General features: G+C 40.6%; 3 protein-coding genes across 4 annotated transcripts; all 3 read right to left on the bottom strand.

Moving 5' to 3' along the window:
* Nucleotides 1-766: 766 nt before the first annotated feature.
* LOC131895767 (small ribosomal subunit protein eS8-like) lies at nucleotides 767-1,431 on the bottom strand. Its single transcript, XM_059246270.1, has one exon. The coding sequence runs from the start codon at nucleotides 1,418-1,420 to the stop codon at nucleotides 794-796; it is 627 nt and encodes a 208-aa protein (XP_059102253.1). The 5' UTR covers nucleotides 1,421-1,431; the 3' UTR covers nucleotides 767-793.
* Nucleotides 1,432-7,714: 6,283 nt separating this feature from the next.
* On the bottom strand, nucleotides 7,715-11,317 carry LOC131895607 (protocadherin beta-3-like). Its single transcript, XM_059246102.1, has one exon. It carries the CDS (start codon nucleotides 10,627-10,629, stop codon nucleotides 8,236-8,238), a length of 2,394 nt encoding a protein of 797 aa, XP_059102085.1. The 5' UTR covers nucleotides 10,630-11,317; the 3' UTR covers nucleotides 7,715-8,235.
* Nucleotides 11,318-13,152: 1,835 nt separating this feature from the next.
* Pcdhb2 (protocadherin beta 2) lies at nucleotides 13,153-15,882 on the bottom strand. Of its 2 annotated transcripts, XM_059246178.1 has the most exons (2): nucleotides 13,364-15,882; nucleotides 13,153-13,175 (listed from the first exon to the last, which is right to left on the bottom strand). In XM_059246178.1, exons 1-2 carry the CDS (start codon nucleotides 15,750-15,752, stop codon nucleotides 13,153-13,155), a joined length of 2,412 nt encoding a protein of 803 aa, XP_059102161.1. In that variant the 5' UTR covers nucleotides 15,753-15,882. The 2 variants fall into 2 exon arrangements, with proteins under 2 accessions (XP_059102161.1, XP_059102162.1); XM_059246179.1 differs by lacking the exon at nucleotides 13,153-13,175 and having other exon boundaries at nucleotides 13,204-15,882.
* Nucleotides 15,883-17,105: the final 1,223 nt, after the last annotated feature.

Here is a 17,105-nt window from a genome sequence, read left to right as displayed (position 1 = left end):
TCCTATATAAGTTGTATTACTATGTTATTGATTTGTTTCTAAGCATTCAATATTTTGAAAATGTTTTTAAGAGCTGTTCAATTTTTTCACTTCTTTCGTCATATAAATACAATGCATTGTGATGTTGACCATGTATCCAATTTTATTCCTAGCTTTATTAGTTCTAATAGATTATAGACTCTTCATATTTTTATGTATCTTAATTGTGTCATTTAAAAAAAAGAATTTTATTCCTCCCTTTTCGATCATTATGACTTTTATTTCTTGTTTACCTTATTCCTCGGTTTGGGACTGATGGTAAAATCTTGAATTTAAGTAGTCTTGTCTCATTGTTGATGTCCAGGATGACTTTTCAATTAGTTATAATTAGTAACTGTGATGGTTTTAGTGAGAACAGCCCCCATAGGCTTATATGTTTGAGTACTTAGTCTCTGGTAGGTGGAAACTGGGAAGAATTGGGAGGTGTGACCTTGCTGTAGGAGGTGTATCATTGAGGGTTGGCCTTGAACTCACACCATTCCCAGTTATCTCTCTCAGCCTCCTGTCACTATGCATTTGCTCTGCCATCATGGACTCACCCTCTGAAACTATAAGCCCCAAATAAACTCTGGTCATGGTGTCTCATCACAGCAACAGAAAAATAGCTAATACAGTAATGTTAGCTATTAGTTTTTAAGGACACTGAAAATTGTTTTCTATGTGAATTTGCTAACACTATTATCATTAGTATGTGCTGACTTTTTTTTTTTACAGAACAACAAACACCTTTATTACATGAGCTATGAATGATGGTTTATTTGCCTTTCCGGGCCTTGATCTTCCTCAGATAGAACTCCAGCTCCTTGCCTTCTAGCACGTAGCCATCTGCTCTGCCACACTGGCCTGGTCTTGAGGCAATACAGGCAAGAAGCTTGCCCTGCTGGAACTGCTCCTCCAGAAGACTGCTGATTTTGGTGTTCTTTTTCCTTTCATCATATTTCTTTTGGATTTTCTTTGATCGTTTTTTGTTTAATATTTCTTCCTCTTCAGGAGTCAGCTTGGCCCCCTTCTTGCGGCCCAGGGGCAGCGCATAGTGAGACTCATACCACTGTCGGTATGGTGTGCTGTCGATAAGCACGATGCAGTTCTTCACCAGGGTCTTGGTGCGGACCAGCTCGTTATTGGATGCATTGTAGACAACATCAATGATCCTTGTTTTCCGGCTACAACACTCAGAGCCCCAGGAAAAGTTCCCCACATCCAATCTTAGGGCACGGTACTTCTTATTGCCTCCTCGGACTCGGACTGTGTGTATACGACGAGGGCCAATCTTCGTGTTGGCAGCAGGCCGTCCCAGCTCATACTTCCGCTTCTTGTGGTAGGGCTTTCTCTTACCCCCGGTCTTGCGGCGCTTGTGCCAGTTGTCTCGAGAGATGCCCATCGCTCGGCGCTGGCTGGCTGTGCTGACTTTTGTTGAATGACTTTTCTACACCCACCTGGATAGTCATATTCCTTTTCAACTTTATCTGTTAATACAGTGGATTATATTGACCTAATTTCTAATATTAAACTGCATTGTATTTTTAAAATAACCAATTATGTTATAATTTCTTGTATTTTCTTCTACATCTCTGAATTTTATTTATATAATTTTTAAAAAGAAAATTTCTGTGTATGTGTATAAAAATATTTGTTTTGACATTTTCTTAATGTTCTGTTCAGGTTCTTAATGTTCAAATTTGGATGTCATAGTCTATTAAGATTATGTTGGCATCCAAATGATTTGGGAAATGTTTACATTTATGTTTTGTGCTTATAAAAACTGGTATTAGTGTTTACATAAACATTGTGAAGTGGATTTTCATAATATTCTAAATTTATCTGCCAGGTATGTGCCAGGTGGCACACACCTTTAATCCTCGCACTTGGGAGGCAAAGGCAGGTGGATCTCCACGTCCAAAGCCAGCCTGTTCTATAGAGTGAGTTCCAAGACAGCCAGGACCACACAGAGAAACCCTGCCTCAAAAACACAAGGAAAAAATTCTAAATTTATCTAATAGAGATGACAAATCAGTATTTTATTATTTAATTTTTACATATTGTGGAATTTCTTGGGTTTTTTTGGGTTTTTTTGTTTTTGTTTTTTGTTTTTTGTTTTACATTTCTACATCATTTTCACCACAGTCAAAGTACATACTGAGTCATTTTATTTTATTGCTGTTGTTTTTAACTGAAGTACATTTTCTGATCAAGAATGTAGAAACTTTTATAATGCTCCATTTGCCTATAAATACAACCAATATAGTTTAATATGTTATGTGTGTCAATGTTTTCCAATATGATATTTATGTTGTTTATATTTTCAGTATTCTTCTGGTGTGTCTGTGTTTGTCTTCTTACTCCATCAGGAATTGAGAGAGTGCTATCAAGTCTCCCAATATAATTGTGGTTTGTATCTCTTACATTTGTACCTAGCCTATCTTATCTTTTGTAGTTTGTAATTATTTTATCACAAGTATGCAATTATGGAACCCACATATGCCTTGTGTATTTTTCTCTTTATTATTATGAGGTAGCTGCCTGAGTTGTTAGTAATATTTTTCCTTAATTCACTGTTATAATATAAATGAAAGAAAATAGCTGCCTTAGTCATATTGTGGCTAGTATTTGTATCATACACTTTATTTAATTGTAAAACTTTCAGTCTTTCTGTGTTATCTCTTCTCTCTACCTTTTACATATTTGATGGTATATAGTTGAGTATTTCTTAAAACCAGTCTGAAAATTTTTGTTGTTCAATTGGATTACTTAATATACTTGTAAGTAATATAATATCTCACATCTTTCCAGCTATACGCAAAACTTCAGTAATTTTTTTTGTCTCTAAAGAAGTTTCCTTCTTTTCACTTATTCATACATTAGTTCCCCCTCATTTCCTTTTTTAGTTACTTTTTAGAGCTATCCACAAATTCACAACATGCATCTTGATGTATAATAATGCTGTAAAACAAATTATTAATTTTACTACTCTCATGATAGAGATGAGAACTTTAGACCTCTTTACTACTATGCCTCTGCTTTTAGTTATTGCTTTTATGAATTTCAAAAAAACTATTCTTCTTACCTTGTATAACCAATAGCCAAACAATGTGTGTTTATTATTACCTTTCCTGTTACTGTTTGCTTCTCAACAGAATTCATAGTCGTAGAATTGCTTCTTTCTGTCTAATGAGTTACACAAAAAGGATTTCTTTTGATGCTGATTAGAATGTGATTAATTCTCTGTTCACAAAAACCTTCATTTTTGAAGGGTATGAAGATAATATATTTCTACTTTTTAAATAACTTGAAAGACTTTAGAGACAGTGTCTTTAGTTTCATGATTTATGTTTTAAAATCAGTTGTCCATCTTGCAGAATATCTTTTAAAAATAATTTTATCATATTCATGTGGTTGCTTTAAGAATTAATTTTTTCCTATTCGACTAGGTATTGATAAACTTTCCTGGGACACAGCTGACTGTTCTTTGTCTTTTACTTATTCTGAGTTTCACTAAGTGGAAGACCTTTACCAATTTAGTAATTGTTGTTCATTATTTCTTTCTTATTCTCTCATCCCTTCTAGGATTACAGTTGTAAGCATATGAGAGAAATTCATTATATCCCAAATGTTACCAATGTTCTTATCTATATTTTAATTATATTTTCTTTGTGTTTCTATTTGGATATTTCATCTAGAGTCATCTTGCAACTACTTTTTCTGCATTTCTTTATATCTATGATATTAAACAACTTAGTTCTATGGTATTTTTTTCTCAGTTACAGAATTTACAGGTTAAGGTTTCCATTTGATGGTAAAACTTCCTTTTAAAATCTTTTATACACTGTTCCTTATTTTAACACATTAGCTCTATGTTAAAAAAAACTATTTGGGACGTTCACTTCTAATATCTGCATCTTTTAGACCATATATTTTATTTTTTTACAGAATTTAGTTTTGTTGATGTGTGCCTAGAAATTTCTACAGAATGTTGGGAAACTATGTAAAAGCTATCTAGGATCATGATTCTATTATCTTCCTCTAGGAGGAATTCACCTTTTGCTGTTCGCTTGTTAGAGCTCTACCTAATCAAACTACCCTGATGCAAACAGGCACTCTACTTGGTTGAGGTTTTTTGCAAGCCCAATAAGCACCCAACTCTACACAATTTACAGTTGAGAATTTGTTATATTCCTATATCCCCTTCTCATTGAAGGCTCCAGACTATTTGTTTAGCAATTGAAACTTTACTCTGCTTTTGACGAATTTTCTGCTTGGGTTCTGTTACCCTGGGTGTCTGCCCTGAGTTTAAGTGCTATGAATGGTGAAACTAAATCAAAGCTTGACTCCTCCAGCCTGTCAAAGATTACCAATTTACTTTGTCCCCACCAAGAACTTGTTGCATGTTTTCAGACTTAGCAAATTTCTCTGAGGCAAAACAGACTGTCAGTTCAGCTGTCCAAGGACCTTTCTTCTCAGAAATCTTAGCCCACCCAATTCTTATAATAACACTGTCTTTTTATTTTAAAAGTATAATTTCTGACTTTTAGTCTGTAAGTATGATTGCTCTGTGATGTCAGATAATCAGTCTAACATAGAAGGTTAATTCTACAGATATAAGCACACATTTTAGCCTGACACTAATAATGCAATATACTATATTAATAATGTCAATTATATTAATTATTATATTAATTAATTATAATATGTACTTTTGATTGTGCAAAGAGCAAATCTTAAGGTGATATGAGCTTCACCACCTTCGGTAGAATTTCTGCCCTGAAACAGCACATGTTAAACTTATTCCATGCCTTAAAAACAGCAGCACTGAATTGCAAGAGATGCACATGTAATAGAAGCATCTGAGGAAGAAAGACATATAAACGTATGTGCCATTATCAAGATACTTGGCTTCCAGAACCTGGAAACAACCTAGATACCCCTCAACTGAAGAACAGATTAAGAAAATGTGGTACATATACACAATGGAGTACAACTCAGCAAAGAAAAACAATGACATCATGAAATTTGCAGGCAAATGGATGGAACTAGAAAATATCATCCCGAGTGAGGTAACCCAGACTCAGAAGGACAAACATGGTATGTACCCACTCATAAGTGGATACTAGATGTAAAACAAAGTGTAAGCAGGCAACAACCCACAACTCCAGAGAAGCTAACTAACAGGGAAGATTCAAAGAGGGACACATGGACTGTCCTGGGAAGGGGAAATAGAGGAGATCTCCATGAGTAACTGGGGATGAGGGGTGGACAATTGGAGTGTAGGGGATAGGGGATGAGAACATAAGGGAATGGGATGGTTGAACTGGAACAGGGAGGGAGGGGGATGCAATGAAAGAGATACCATGATAGAGAGAGACATCATGGGGATAGAGGAAAAACCCAGTGCTAGGAAAGTTGTCAGGAATCCCCAAGGATGACCCCAGTCTGTGCTGCTAGCAATAGTGGAGAAGGTGCCTGAACTGAACTGGCTTGCCCCAGACATCAGATTGGTGAATACCCTAACTGCTACCACAGAACTTTTCTCCAATGACTGATGGAAGCAGATGCAGAGATCCACAGCCAATCACTAGACAGACCTTCAGGAGTCCAGTCAAAGAGAGAGAAGAGGGATTCTATGAGCAAGTACATCAGGATCATGATGAGGAAACATTCAGGGATGACCAAACCAAACTAGAGGGAACTCATGAAAGTTGAATCAATGGCTGTGGAGCCTACATGGGACTGGACTAGGCCCTTTGCATGGCAAGACAATTGCGTAGCTTGATCTGCTTAGGAGGCCCCCTGGTGGTAGAATCAGAATCCATCTCTGGTGGTGCATGAGTGGGCTTTGTGGAGCCCACTACCTATGATGGGACACCTTGTGCAGCCTTGAGGCAGGAGGAAGGGCTTGGACTTGCCTCTACTGAATGTGCCTCCACATGGAAGGCCTTGCCTTCTTGTGGGAGGGAGTGGGGAATGGGTTGGGAGGGTAGCCTGAGGGGGTGGGAGGAGTGAAGGGGGGGATCTTTGATTGGTGTGTAAAATGAATGAAAATTTTTTTCTTAATTAAAAAAAAGATACCTGAATTCTATCCTCCACTTTTTTCAGTAACAACAAAATGACCTTATTCCTAAGGTATGCATTTTGCATAAGTTGTTTGGCTCATGTTTACTATTACAACGTAGTAACTGAAACTCAAATTGCTGGTCCATTTTATAAGTTGGTGGTGGCCCCTAGCTGATCTAGAATGTTCCATACTTTTTGAATACACAACAGGATCAGAGTGGGGTGTCTCTTGGTGTTTAATTTGCCCACCTTCATCTATATGATTATACAAAATGGACTTGGGTGGCTAAGTTAAAGTGGACTTGAATTGTCATGATGTTAAAGTATAATGTAAACCTTCATTTAGGTTTATTAATGGTCATCCCAAATATATTTCATTTATGTATCTGATAACAATGGAAAAGTCATTATATCATATATTTGTGCTTGACTCTATTCTGAGTTTTATCTCTTTCTTGATTCACTTTTAAGGTTGGATAAAGACTAAAACTATGTTTCAAGAATATGTCAAGCTCTTATTAACTTTCCTTTTTGTTAAAGGGTAAAAGTAATTCTGGGAGTACACAGGTCCTAAAACTCCAGGAATAAAACATATGGGATTTTAAAGTAAATCTGGGAGTATAATATACTGGATCTTAAAATAAATATTAGATTATAAGGAAAGTTTTTTTTTAAGATTTATTTATTATGTATACAGTGTTCTGCCTGCACATATCCCTGCAGGCCAGAAGAGGGCACCATATCTCATTACAGATGGTTGTGAACCCCCATGTGGTTGCTGGGAATTGAACTCAGGACCTTTAAGAAGAGCAAGCAGTGCTCTTAACTTCTGAGCCATCTCTCCAGCCCCCTATAAGGAAAGTTTTAAAATGGCTCATTTTTTCTGACAAAGTTCAATGACATTTCATAGTTAGAACAATATAAATCTACTCATAAATCACATCGTAACTTCACTAGTCTTACTGAACATTAGAGCAAACAATCACGATTCAGACAAATGCAATATTATTCCAGCATATTATGCTCAAAATAATATGTATTTCATACAAATAAACCTTTCCTTAATCTAAAAACTAAGCTAATTTATAATAGCTGAAGACTACATTAGGCAACAAAAATAAAATGAAACACCCAAAAAAGAATTTTTTAAGTATTTAAAAAACTTCCCATTGCTATCAAGTATTATAAAATCAAATGTCTGAGATCAGCATTAAACATAAGGGCCAAAATTCAGAAGAAATTTCCTCTTTTTAAAGGTAGGGAAAACTAGAGACCCCCAAGAAATTACAATCTGTTCATTATACTGGGACCTCTGTCAATGTGGTAAAGGAAGGAAGGAGACACAGAAAGTCAATGCCCTGAAGAGCCCTCAATTAACTGAGGGGAAGTTGGTTCATAATTCAGATTCTGAGATTACTTTTTTAAAGGATTACATCAAACCAGTGATTAACAGACTGGCTTCACACACACAAAAAAGGAGTAAGCATATAATATTTTCTCCTGAATTTTTATTGTATAATAATTATTTGAGAAGTTTAATTGTAGTGTTTATGGCACACTAGAATTATCTACACACTGCAATAATAAAAAATGCACATAACAATATCTAGGATACACGGTGCTCACAACAGGATACGGCACAACTTCCATGCACTGATGTTTTAATGAAATGTGTGCTTACATATAATTTTGGAGAAAGATGTGTGCTAAATTTTATAGCTATGCAGATTGCTTAACCCAAAAAGGCCAAGGACTCAGAAAGAATTCCAAGCAATGTAGCCTAAAAGTCCATAAAGTTATACAGTAAAGATATGTGCCACAAATACACACAACTTTAATTTTTCTTCAGTGCATTGAAAAGTTACAGAATGTCATGAAGACATTAGTTTCATTAACTGTTAGGACAATAATCACCAGGAAATGCCCAAATATGGAGAAAATGCATATATAATTGGCACAACTACAAAATCCTAAGTAAAATTAGTATTAATTTACTAAATTAATTTACTAAAAGAATAACAAGTTTAGAGCTATTTGGGATGCCATATGTTGGATTACTGGTTAAAAAATATTAGGTAGTACTTCTTAAAAGACTAATTACAGTAAGAAGTTGACCAAAACTGAGAGATGGTGAACCATTTGCAATATTTAGCTGACTAAAACACTACTCCTGCAGTGGGGACTTCCCTTAACTTCTCTCTCAGATCCTTCCATAAACAGGTTTGGTATCACCGGATTCAGGAATTTGAACTCACCTGTCCCAGAGTCTCCTGTCAGACACACTTCATACTGGTAGCTCTGGGACAGGGTCCCAGTGCCGCTGACATCCACCAGGCGGCCAGGAAAGTGTCCCTCAGGCACAGAGCAGCCACCCAGAGAAGCCGCCCTGGCCCTTCTGCACAGCCTCACCCCCACAAACAGCAGCACAGACAACAGGAAGAGCGAAGACACAGAAGCCAAGGCAATGACCAGGTACAGTGTGAGCGCATCCTCATCCTGCACGAGGTCGCGCGCCACCTCTGGCAGAGGCAGGTAGGGCTGAGAGAAGCCATCCACCAGCAGCACATGCAGAGTGACACTGGCAGACCTTGGAGGATCTCCATTGTCCTTGACCAGCAGCAGCAGCCTGTGCTTGGGAGCATCGCGCTCACTCAGCAGCCTGGAGGTGCGCACCTCACCATTGTGAGCCCACACGCTGAACAGCCCGGGCTCTGTGGCCTTGAGCAGCTGGAAGGACAGCCAGGCATTCTGTCCAGAGTCGCGGTCCACTGCCACCACCTTGGTGACCAGGTATCCAGGCTCTGCCGCCCTGGGCAGCAGCTCTGTGCAGGGTGCAGAGGCGTTCTGCAGCGGGTAGAGCACAAAGGGCGCATTGTCGTTGGCGTCCAGCACCAGCACACGCACCAGCGCCTGGCTGCTGAGCGCAGGAGAGCCTTGGTCTGTGGCGCCCACCTGGAACTCGAAGGTCTGCAGGTCCTCGTAGTCCAGCGCCCTGAGCGCGAACAGCTGCCCATTTTCTGCATTGATGGAGATGAGCGAGGAGAGAGCCAGCTGCGGGTCGTGGGTGGGCAGCAGAGAGTAGATGATGTGGGCATTGGAGCCTGAGTCTGAGTCTGTGGCGCTGATGGTGCCTATGTGCAGGGCGGGGCTGTTGTTCTCCTGGACCAACAGGGTGTAGGAGGTTTGTGTGAAGGCGGGGGCATTGTCGTTGACGTCAGATACTTGCACTGTTATGGTGTGCTGGGTTGTGAGCCTGGGTGTGCCCATATCGGTGACTGTGATGGTGATGTTGTACTCAGCTCTGCTCTCTCTGTCTAGAGCTCCTTCAGACAATATAGTGTAGAAGTTCTCTACAGATGGTTTCAGGATGAATGGGAGATCATTCTGGATGGAACAGGTTGCTTTACCATTATCTCCAGAGTCTAAATCAGCAACACTGAAAACAGCCACCACAACCTCTTCCGAATTCTCCGGGATAGGACTGTTAACTGATGACAAAGTCAGTTCTGGTGGGTTATCATTCACATCATCTACCTGGACTATGACTGTGCATTTTCCCGAAAGGCCTCCACCATCTTTGGCCTCTATGTCAACTTCGTAAGTATTAATTGTTTCATAATCCAAAGCCTTAACTAACTGTATATCACCAGTAGTGGGATTTAGTTGAAAAGTTTTGAGAATTTCTTCAGAAGCATGGAAAAACACATAGGATATTGCACCAAAATTCCCCACATCTAAGTCAGAAGCTGAGACCGTGATAATGACAGAGCCAACAGGGCTCTTCTCTAGAACCTGAACCTCATAGAGTGACTGTGTAAATTCTGGGGCGTTATCATTTACGTCTAAGACCAGGATGTGGACCTGGGCAGTGCCAGACCGAGGTGGGGATCCTCCATCCAGGGCTGTGAGAGTTAAACTGAGCTCTGGCTGTTCCTCCCGATCCAGAGCTCTGTCTAGCACTAGTTCTGGATACTTCCTTCCATCCCTACGACGGCGGGTGCGAACGTGGAAATGGGACTTGGGAGAGACCGTGTAGTTCTGGAGTCCGTTTCTTCCCACGTCCAGGTCCACAGCATTTCCCAAAGGAATTACTGTCCCAGGTGGGGAGCTTTCCAGGACTTTAAGCTGCATCGCATTTTCAAAGAACTCCGGAGCGTTATCATTTATATCTATGACCTCGAGCTCATTTGTAATAAACTGCAAAGGATTATGCAGCAATATCTGAAAGTGCAGCACACAAGGTTCTGTGGAACCGCACAGCTCCTCCCGGTCCAATTTCTCAACCAGGAGCAAATCTCCGGTCTGGTGGCTGAGCTGAAAATACTGCATGTTCCCTTTGGAGACAGCCTGAGCTCTCCTTTCAGCCAGTTCTTCTACCCTGAGCCCCAGATCCTTCGCTAGATTGGCTATTAAGAAGCCCTTCTCTTTTTCCTCGGCCACAGAATAGCGCCTAGATCCAGACCCAGCCAGAGACCCACCTAGAAAAACGAAGAGAAGCAAGACTTGCCTTTGTTTAAAGAAGCACTCTTCTCTGGCCTCCATTGTATTTCTGCGGTGTTTTTCCAGGGAATTGTCACCAAAAGGAGCCTTGTATTTCTCTGTGAAAAGTGCAGTCTTTTGGAGATAGCCTAACAAGTAATGTTTTCCAGAGATTCAGACTTTCCTGCTTAAAAATCTGCCCAGGTTCACAAGCGCTTGTCTTACCGCACCAGATCCCTCTGTCAATCTGAGTACGGGAGTATGTGTCTTAATTCGCATTTTTAGTCAACAGCGCCACCATGCGTTCGTTTTCAGTTTTAAATTCTTAGAAAAGGTTTTGTTACTGGTTTTGGTCTATGTCGTTTTTCCCCCTTATCAAACCTACTTGACCCTATTGAGGGAGTTTCTTGTACCACATAAGTTAAACAAAAACTAAGCAAGTATAATACACTAAATGGAGTTAGCTATCTCTAATAAAAGTCCTCATTTACATGATTTACATTACAAGTGCACACATGAAGCAGTCTGCTCTCTATATGAGTGTCAGGAGTGATAGATACACACTTGCTCATTACTGAGTTTATTCCTAATATTAGTGGCACTGAAACTAATAGCAATTATATTTCTATAATGACATGTTACTGTACTTGATACTGACTGCAAGACAGTTGACGATAATTGAAACAGTTGATGTCACGGGAGGTCACTTAACCAAGGTCGCACATGTGATAGACAAGGTGGTTAACTAGAGACTTTGATATCAAGACTGTCCTTTCTGGAACTGCTCATCTCAAATAAGATATTCAAATTCCATACATTTAATAGCACACCTCATTCAAATACACATAAAATTATGTAAAAATTAATATTAGGTTGAGAAACATTAGGGATTAAAATATTGATAGCAATTTGTGTCACAAATCCAACTGCAAGAAGTGAAGAAAGTTGAGTGAGTGACTTGGGAAGCATCGAAGCATATTTAAATTATAAAACTAAATATCGGAATTCTGTATTCATTAAGGCAGTGGATAGGAGACTTGAACTAAGCATTAAGAGAGGAAAAAGGAAAGATATATTGAAAAAAATAGAGTGATAACTGCAAAACATTCAAATAACTATAGCAAAATCAGCTTATTATACTGTATGTCATAATATTTAGTTCCAGGAAAAGTTTTGTTTTAAGTATCTTACCATATTTAATTATCAGTATGTCACAACTAAAACAATTCTTCTTTCAATCAGTCAAAAAAAATAAGAACCTAAAACATCCAAATGACTGCTAATTATGAAATAAAAGGGAGCTACCCATAAATATAACTCAAAAACTTAAATTTTTAAACAATTATTGTGTGTGTGTGTGTGTGTGTGTGTGTGTGTGCGTGTGTGTGTTTAAGTCAGAGGAGTTTGGTTTTCTACTCCCATCATGTGGGTCAGGGGATGAACTCAGATTGTCAGGCCTGTTGACCATCTCATTGGCCCATCACAAACTTGATTTTACAAAGGCATTGAAAAGTCTATGGTATTACAGAGGGAAAATAGAACAAGTCCATCCAGAAAATTAATAAAAATTATAATGGATCCACATACAATGCTCACGAACTTATGTCCATTTGAATCTTTAATGCCTGGGAAATTTTTTTTAGAATGGAATACCAAGCCACATACAAATTTTCTAAGTTGGTAAAAGATAAAAGCATACTCTGTTGTATACAGTTCAATTATAATAAAGTCCTGAGTAGTTTAATTAACTTGGAATGTTAATGCAATGCTTGTAATCCCAACACTCTGGATGGGGGAGGACCTGTCACAAGCTCAAGACCACAATGAGACCTTTTCTCAAAAAAAAAAAATTAAAAAATATTGAGTTCAGCACAAGAGTTTTGAAAGACTATTTGAAATAAAACATAAAAAATTATCATGTTCTTGAAAATCACTAGGCAGGCATCCTTTAGCTATATCCTTTAGAATAGATGGAAATTTAAAAATCATAGATATTTCAGAATTTTTAAATTTTAAAATCATAGAAATACAATTTCGATTGAGTTTGTTTTGCATTTACAATTTGAATACTTTGTGAAATCCAACAATTAGGGTTCCCACAATCTTTAAAAAATCATAAGTTTTGCATGCTGATACTTTAAAATATGTGTGTAGATAAACATGGAAAGAATATTATATTTATTCACACCCGTGTAAAGAGTTTCAAGTCAGATCACAAGATAAATGTTATATAAACAAGAGAATAAATGAAAGCAAATAGTCTGGGCTGCAAAATGTTACCATTCGAATAATGAGAGAAAACAATTTTAGACAGCACTTTAGAATAAGCCAGAACTGGAGAAGTTAAATTTGGGTAATGATGCTCTAACTCAAACTTCAAAGATTTCTGCAGGGCACAGTGCCATCCATGCACCTTTAATCCAGGAGGCAGAGACAGGTGGATCTCTGTGAGTTGGAGACCAGCCTGGTCTACATAGTGAGTTCCAGGACAGCCGGAGCTACATAGTGAGGTCCTGTCTAAAAATAAAATGATTTCTGAAAACACAAATTTTACTCTCACATTATAAGTCAAACAAAACTACAAGACTAATTACAATTGGAATACAAGCAAAATTTAGATTCCTTATTCCACAGACCTTACTTACTTAGAAATACCAGTAACGTGCAAAGGATTGGAGTAAGATAGTTACTTTCAAAGGAAAAGAGACTCCTTCAGTTGGCAAAGCAGTAAAATCAGGCCTTTAACGTTTTAGCCGAGACTCGACTCCGTATTTCCTCATCAATATTTAATTGAATTCAAAACTATTCCTGTAACTGGCGTTTGTATCATTCTCTCTCTCTGAACTCTGAAGAAGGAAGTTGGGAATAACAGGCTTCAGAAACTTGAAATCTGTGGTTCCAGAGTCTCCAGTCAGACACACCTCATATTGGTAGCTCTGGGACAGGGTCCCAGTGCCGCTGACATCCACCAGGTGACCAGGAAAGTGTCCCTCAGGCACAGAGCAGCCACCCAGAGAGGCCGCCCTGGCCCTCCTGCACAGCCTCACCCCCACGAACAGCAGCACAGACAACAGGAAGATGGAAGACACAGAAGCCAAGGCAATGACCAGGTACAGTGTGAGCGCATCCTCATCCTGCACGAGGTCGCGCGCCACCTCTGGCAGAGGCAGGTAGGGCTGAGAGAAGCCATCCACCAGCAGCACATGCAGAGTGACACTGGCAGACCTTGGAGGATCTCCATTGTCCTTGACCAGCAGCAGCAGCCTGTGCTTGGGAGCATCGCGCTCACTCAGCAGCCTGGAGGTGCGCACCTCGCCATTGTGAGCCCACACGCTGAACAGCCCGGGCTCTGTGGCCTTGAGCAGCTGGAAGGACAGCCAGGCATTCTGTCCAGAGTCGCGGTCCACTGCCACCACCTTGGTGACCAGGTAGCCTGGCTCTGCCGCCCTGGGCAGCAGCTCTGTGCAGGGTGCAGAGGCGTTCTGCAGCGGGTAGAGCACAAAGGGCGCATTGTCGTTGGCGTCCAGCACCAGCACACGCACCAGCGCCTGGCTGCTGAGCGCAGGAGAGCCTTGGTCTGTGGCGCCCACGTGGAACTCGAAGGTCTGCAGGTCCTCGTAGTCCAGCGCCCTGAGCGCGAACAGTTGCCCGTTATCTGCATTGATGGAGATGAGCGAGGAGAGAGCCAGCTGCGGGGCGGGGGTGGGCAGGAGCGAGTAGGTGATGTGGGCATTGGAGCCTGAGTCTGAGTCTGTGGCACTGATGGTGCCTATGTGCAGAGCGGGGCTGTTGTTCTCCTGGACAAACAGGGTGTAGGAGGTTTGTGTGAAGGCGGGGGCGTTGTCATTGATATCGGACACCTGCACTGTTATGGTGTGCTGGGTTGTGAGCCTGGGTGTGCCCAGATCAGTGATGGTAATGGTGATGTTGTACTGTGATCTGGTCTCCCGGTCTAAGGCTGTGTTTGTCATAAGAGTGTAGAAGTTCTCAACTGAGGGTTTTAGAATAAAAGGAAGATCCTCTGGGATGGAGCACACCATTTTTCCGTTGTCTCCAGAGTCAGGATCTGCAACACTGAACACAGCAATTATGGTTTCCGGGGAGTTTTCTGGGATGTGATTGGTAAGTGTGGACATAGTCAGTTCTGGTGGGTTGTCATTCAAATCCATCACTTGAACAAACACCACACTGCTTCCAGAAAGTCCCCCACCATCTGTAGCCTGAACATATACTGTATATGTCTGGGTGGATTCAAAATCCAGTATCTTTGCTAAAAGGATTTCTCCGGATGTTGCATTCATTCGAAATGTTTTCCGAATGTCTTCAGTAGCTTGGGAAAAAGCGTAAGCTATTTTTCCGTGGTCCCCAATGTCTAAATCTGTAGCAGAGACCGTAGCAACCTGGAATCCAACAGGACTGTTCTCTGGGATCTGAACCTCATAGCGAAACTTTGAAAATGTGGGGGCATTGTCATTGATGTCCAAGACTTCAATAAGGACCAGGGCGGTGCCAGACCTGGGTGGACTCCCACCATCTATCGCTGTGAGTATTAATCTGATTTCAGATTGTTCCTCCCGATCCAGCACTCTGTCCAGAACCAGCTGTGGTAATACCGTGCCATCGGGACTGTCTTGTAATTTAAGATGAAAATTGAAATTGGGGCTGATTGTGTAAGTTTGGAGACTGTTGCTTCCTACATCTAAGTCTTGAGCCGGTTCTATTAGGAAAGTGGTTCCGGAAGCAGTCATTTCTGAAATTTTCAAAATTATTTCTTTGTCCAGAAAAACAGGAGAATGATCATTTATGTCCCTAATCTGTAGCTCAGCCTGAAAAATCTGCAAAGGATTTCCCAGTAACACCTGGAAAGGCACCACACAGGGTTCGGCGGGGCCGCACAGCTCCTCCCGGTCCAGTTTCTCCCTTAATAACAAATCCCCGGTCTGCCTGTTGAACTCTAAGTTCAATTTTTTCCCTTTGGAAATGACTCGTGGTCCCCGCGCAGCAAGTTCATCTACCCCCAGCCCCAGGTCCTTTAACAAATTGGCCACAAAAAAGCCATTCTCCGCTTCCTCCTCCACTGAGTAGCGCCTAAGAGTGGACCCAGCCTGAGCTATGCCCAGCAAAACAAAGAACAGCAGGACTTGCCTTTTTTTCAGGACTCGCTCCATTTCCTCTGCAGCCTCCATCGCCTTCTGGTCTCCCAACAAACTCGCTCCAGCCGTGGTTCACGTCGTCACTGACTTGCTCTGCAAATATCTTGCAGACAATGGGATAAATCCACAATCCCCAGGCCCAAGACTTTCCGGAACGGCTGCCTTAGAAGGCCTCCCCTCCTTCCTCCTCCCTTCAGCGTCTGGTTACGGGATGGTTGGCTGGTCCCGGTTTCTTCTACTTATGAGGCTGCAGCGCCACCCTGCGTTCTTTTTAAGCATTTGTTTTCTCCAAAGCGTTAAGACAATTCACTGTCATATTGATGGCTCTCTAAAGAGCATGATTCTTTTATGTCTCACCAATATCTTCTCTGTGTTTCGAAGGCTTTCATTGCTTCTATAACGGTATGTAAAGCATGCGAAAAATTCAGGTTTTTTTTTCCACAGTTTCAAGAGGATTGGGGTGAAAATCAACTTCAGGACTGAAAGGCTGACTGGGTGCCATACAGAAAGCTTTTTAACTAGGAGTTCTCAGTTTTTATTCACAATTTGGGCATGTCCACATTTGAGAGTTTGGTTACTGCTCTCACATCAACGTCAACTGAAAGACTCAATAGAAGACCAAGAAACACACAGGAGTTAATGAGAATGTCCTAGTGGGCGCAGAACTGTCCTCACGAACACTTCCTCTTTGCATTGTTTCAGACCCACGTTTCCCTGACGTGTGATATGACCAAGTCTCATAAAAAAATCTCCGTGGTCAGTTCATTTCTTGTCAGCATCTGTGTTTTTATTTTTCCTTTCTAACAGATAAGAACATTTTGATATAACTGCAATTTAGTTATTTCGTCTGCAGAGTTAGTAGGTTCATAATATCAAGTGCATATAAACATTTAAAACTGCTTATTTATCTTTTTTAAAGTCTTTAAGAGCTGTTTTATTAAATCAGAATCCAAAGTATATAAGCTGAAACTTATTGCTAAGTTTAAAAAGTTATCCTTTTCGAATGCTCAGGAAAAAGAAATGAATTATCAAGCCACAAAACGGCATATTGCTTACTCTGGCTACCTTCCAGCATGGATTGGAAAGGGGTTCATGAGCTCCCACCCCTGGGGAGCTATGGACAGTTGACAGCTTCTGGGGAAGGGAAAGTCAGTTTTCTTTAAGGTGTGGCTCCAGACCACGCTCCAGCGGACAACCCACACCCAGGTGTGTATGTACAGCTCAAATTGGAGTAGCTGGGTTACCGAATGAGAATAAACAGGACACAAAGCTGGGGGTGAGGAGATGGGAATGGATCTGGGGGGAGTTAAGAAGAAAAGTAAGGGTGAATAGGACAAAAATACACTGCATGAAATTCTCAAAGAATTAATGGAAACATTTTTTTAA

This window comes from Peromyscus eremicus, chromosome 19 (assembly GCF_949786415.1).
Source record: "Peromyscus eremicus chromosome 19, PerEre_H2_v1, whole genome shotgun sequence".
NCBI classification, from domain to species: domain Eukaryota; kingdom Metazoa; phylum Chordata; class Mammalia; order Rodentia; family Cricetidae; genus Peromyscus; species Peromyscus eremicus.
The sequence above is the reverse complement of the archived record's forward strand: the minus strand, read 5'-3'. Positions and strand labels throughout refer to the sequence as shown.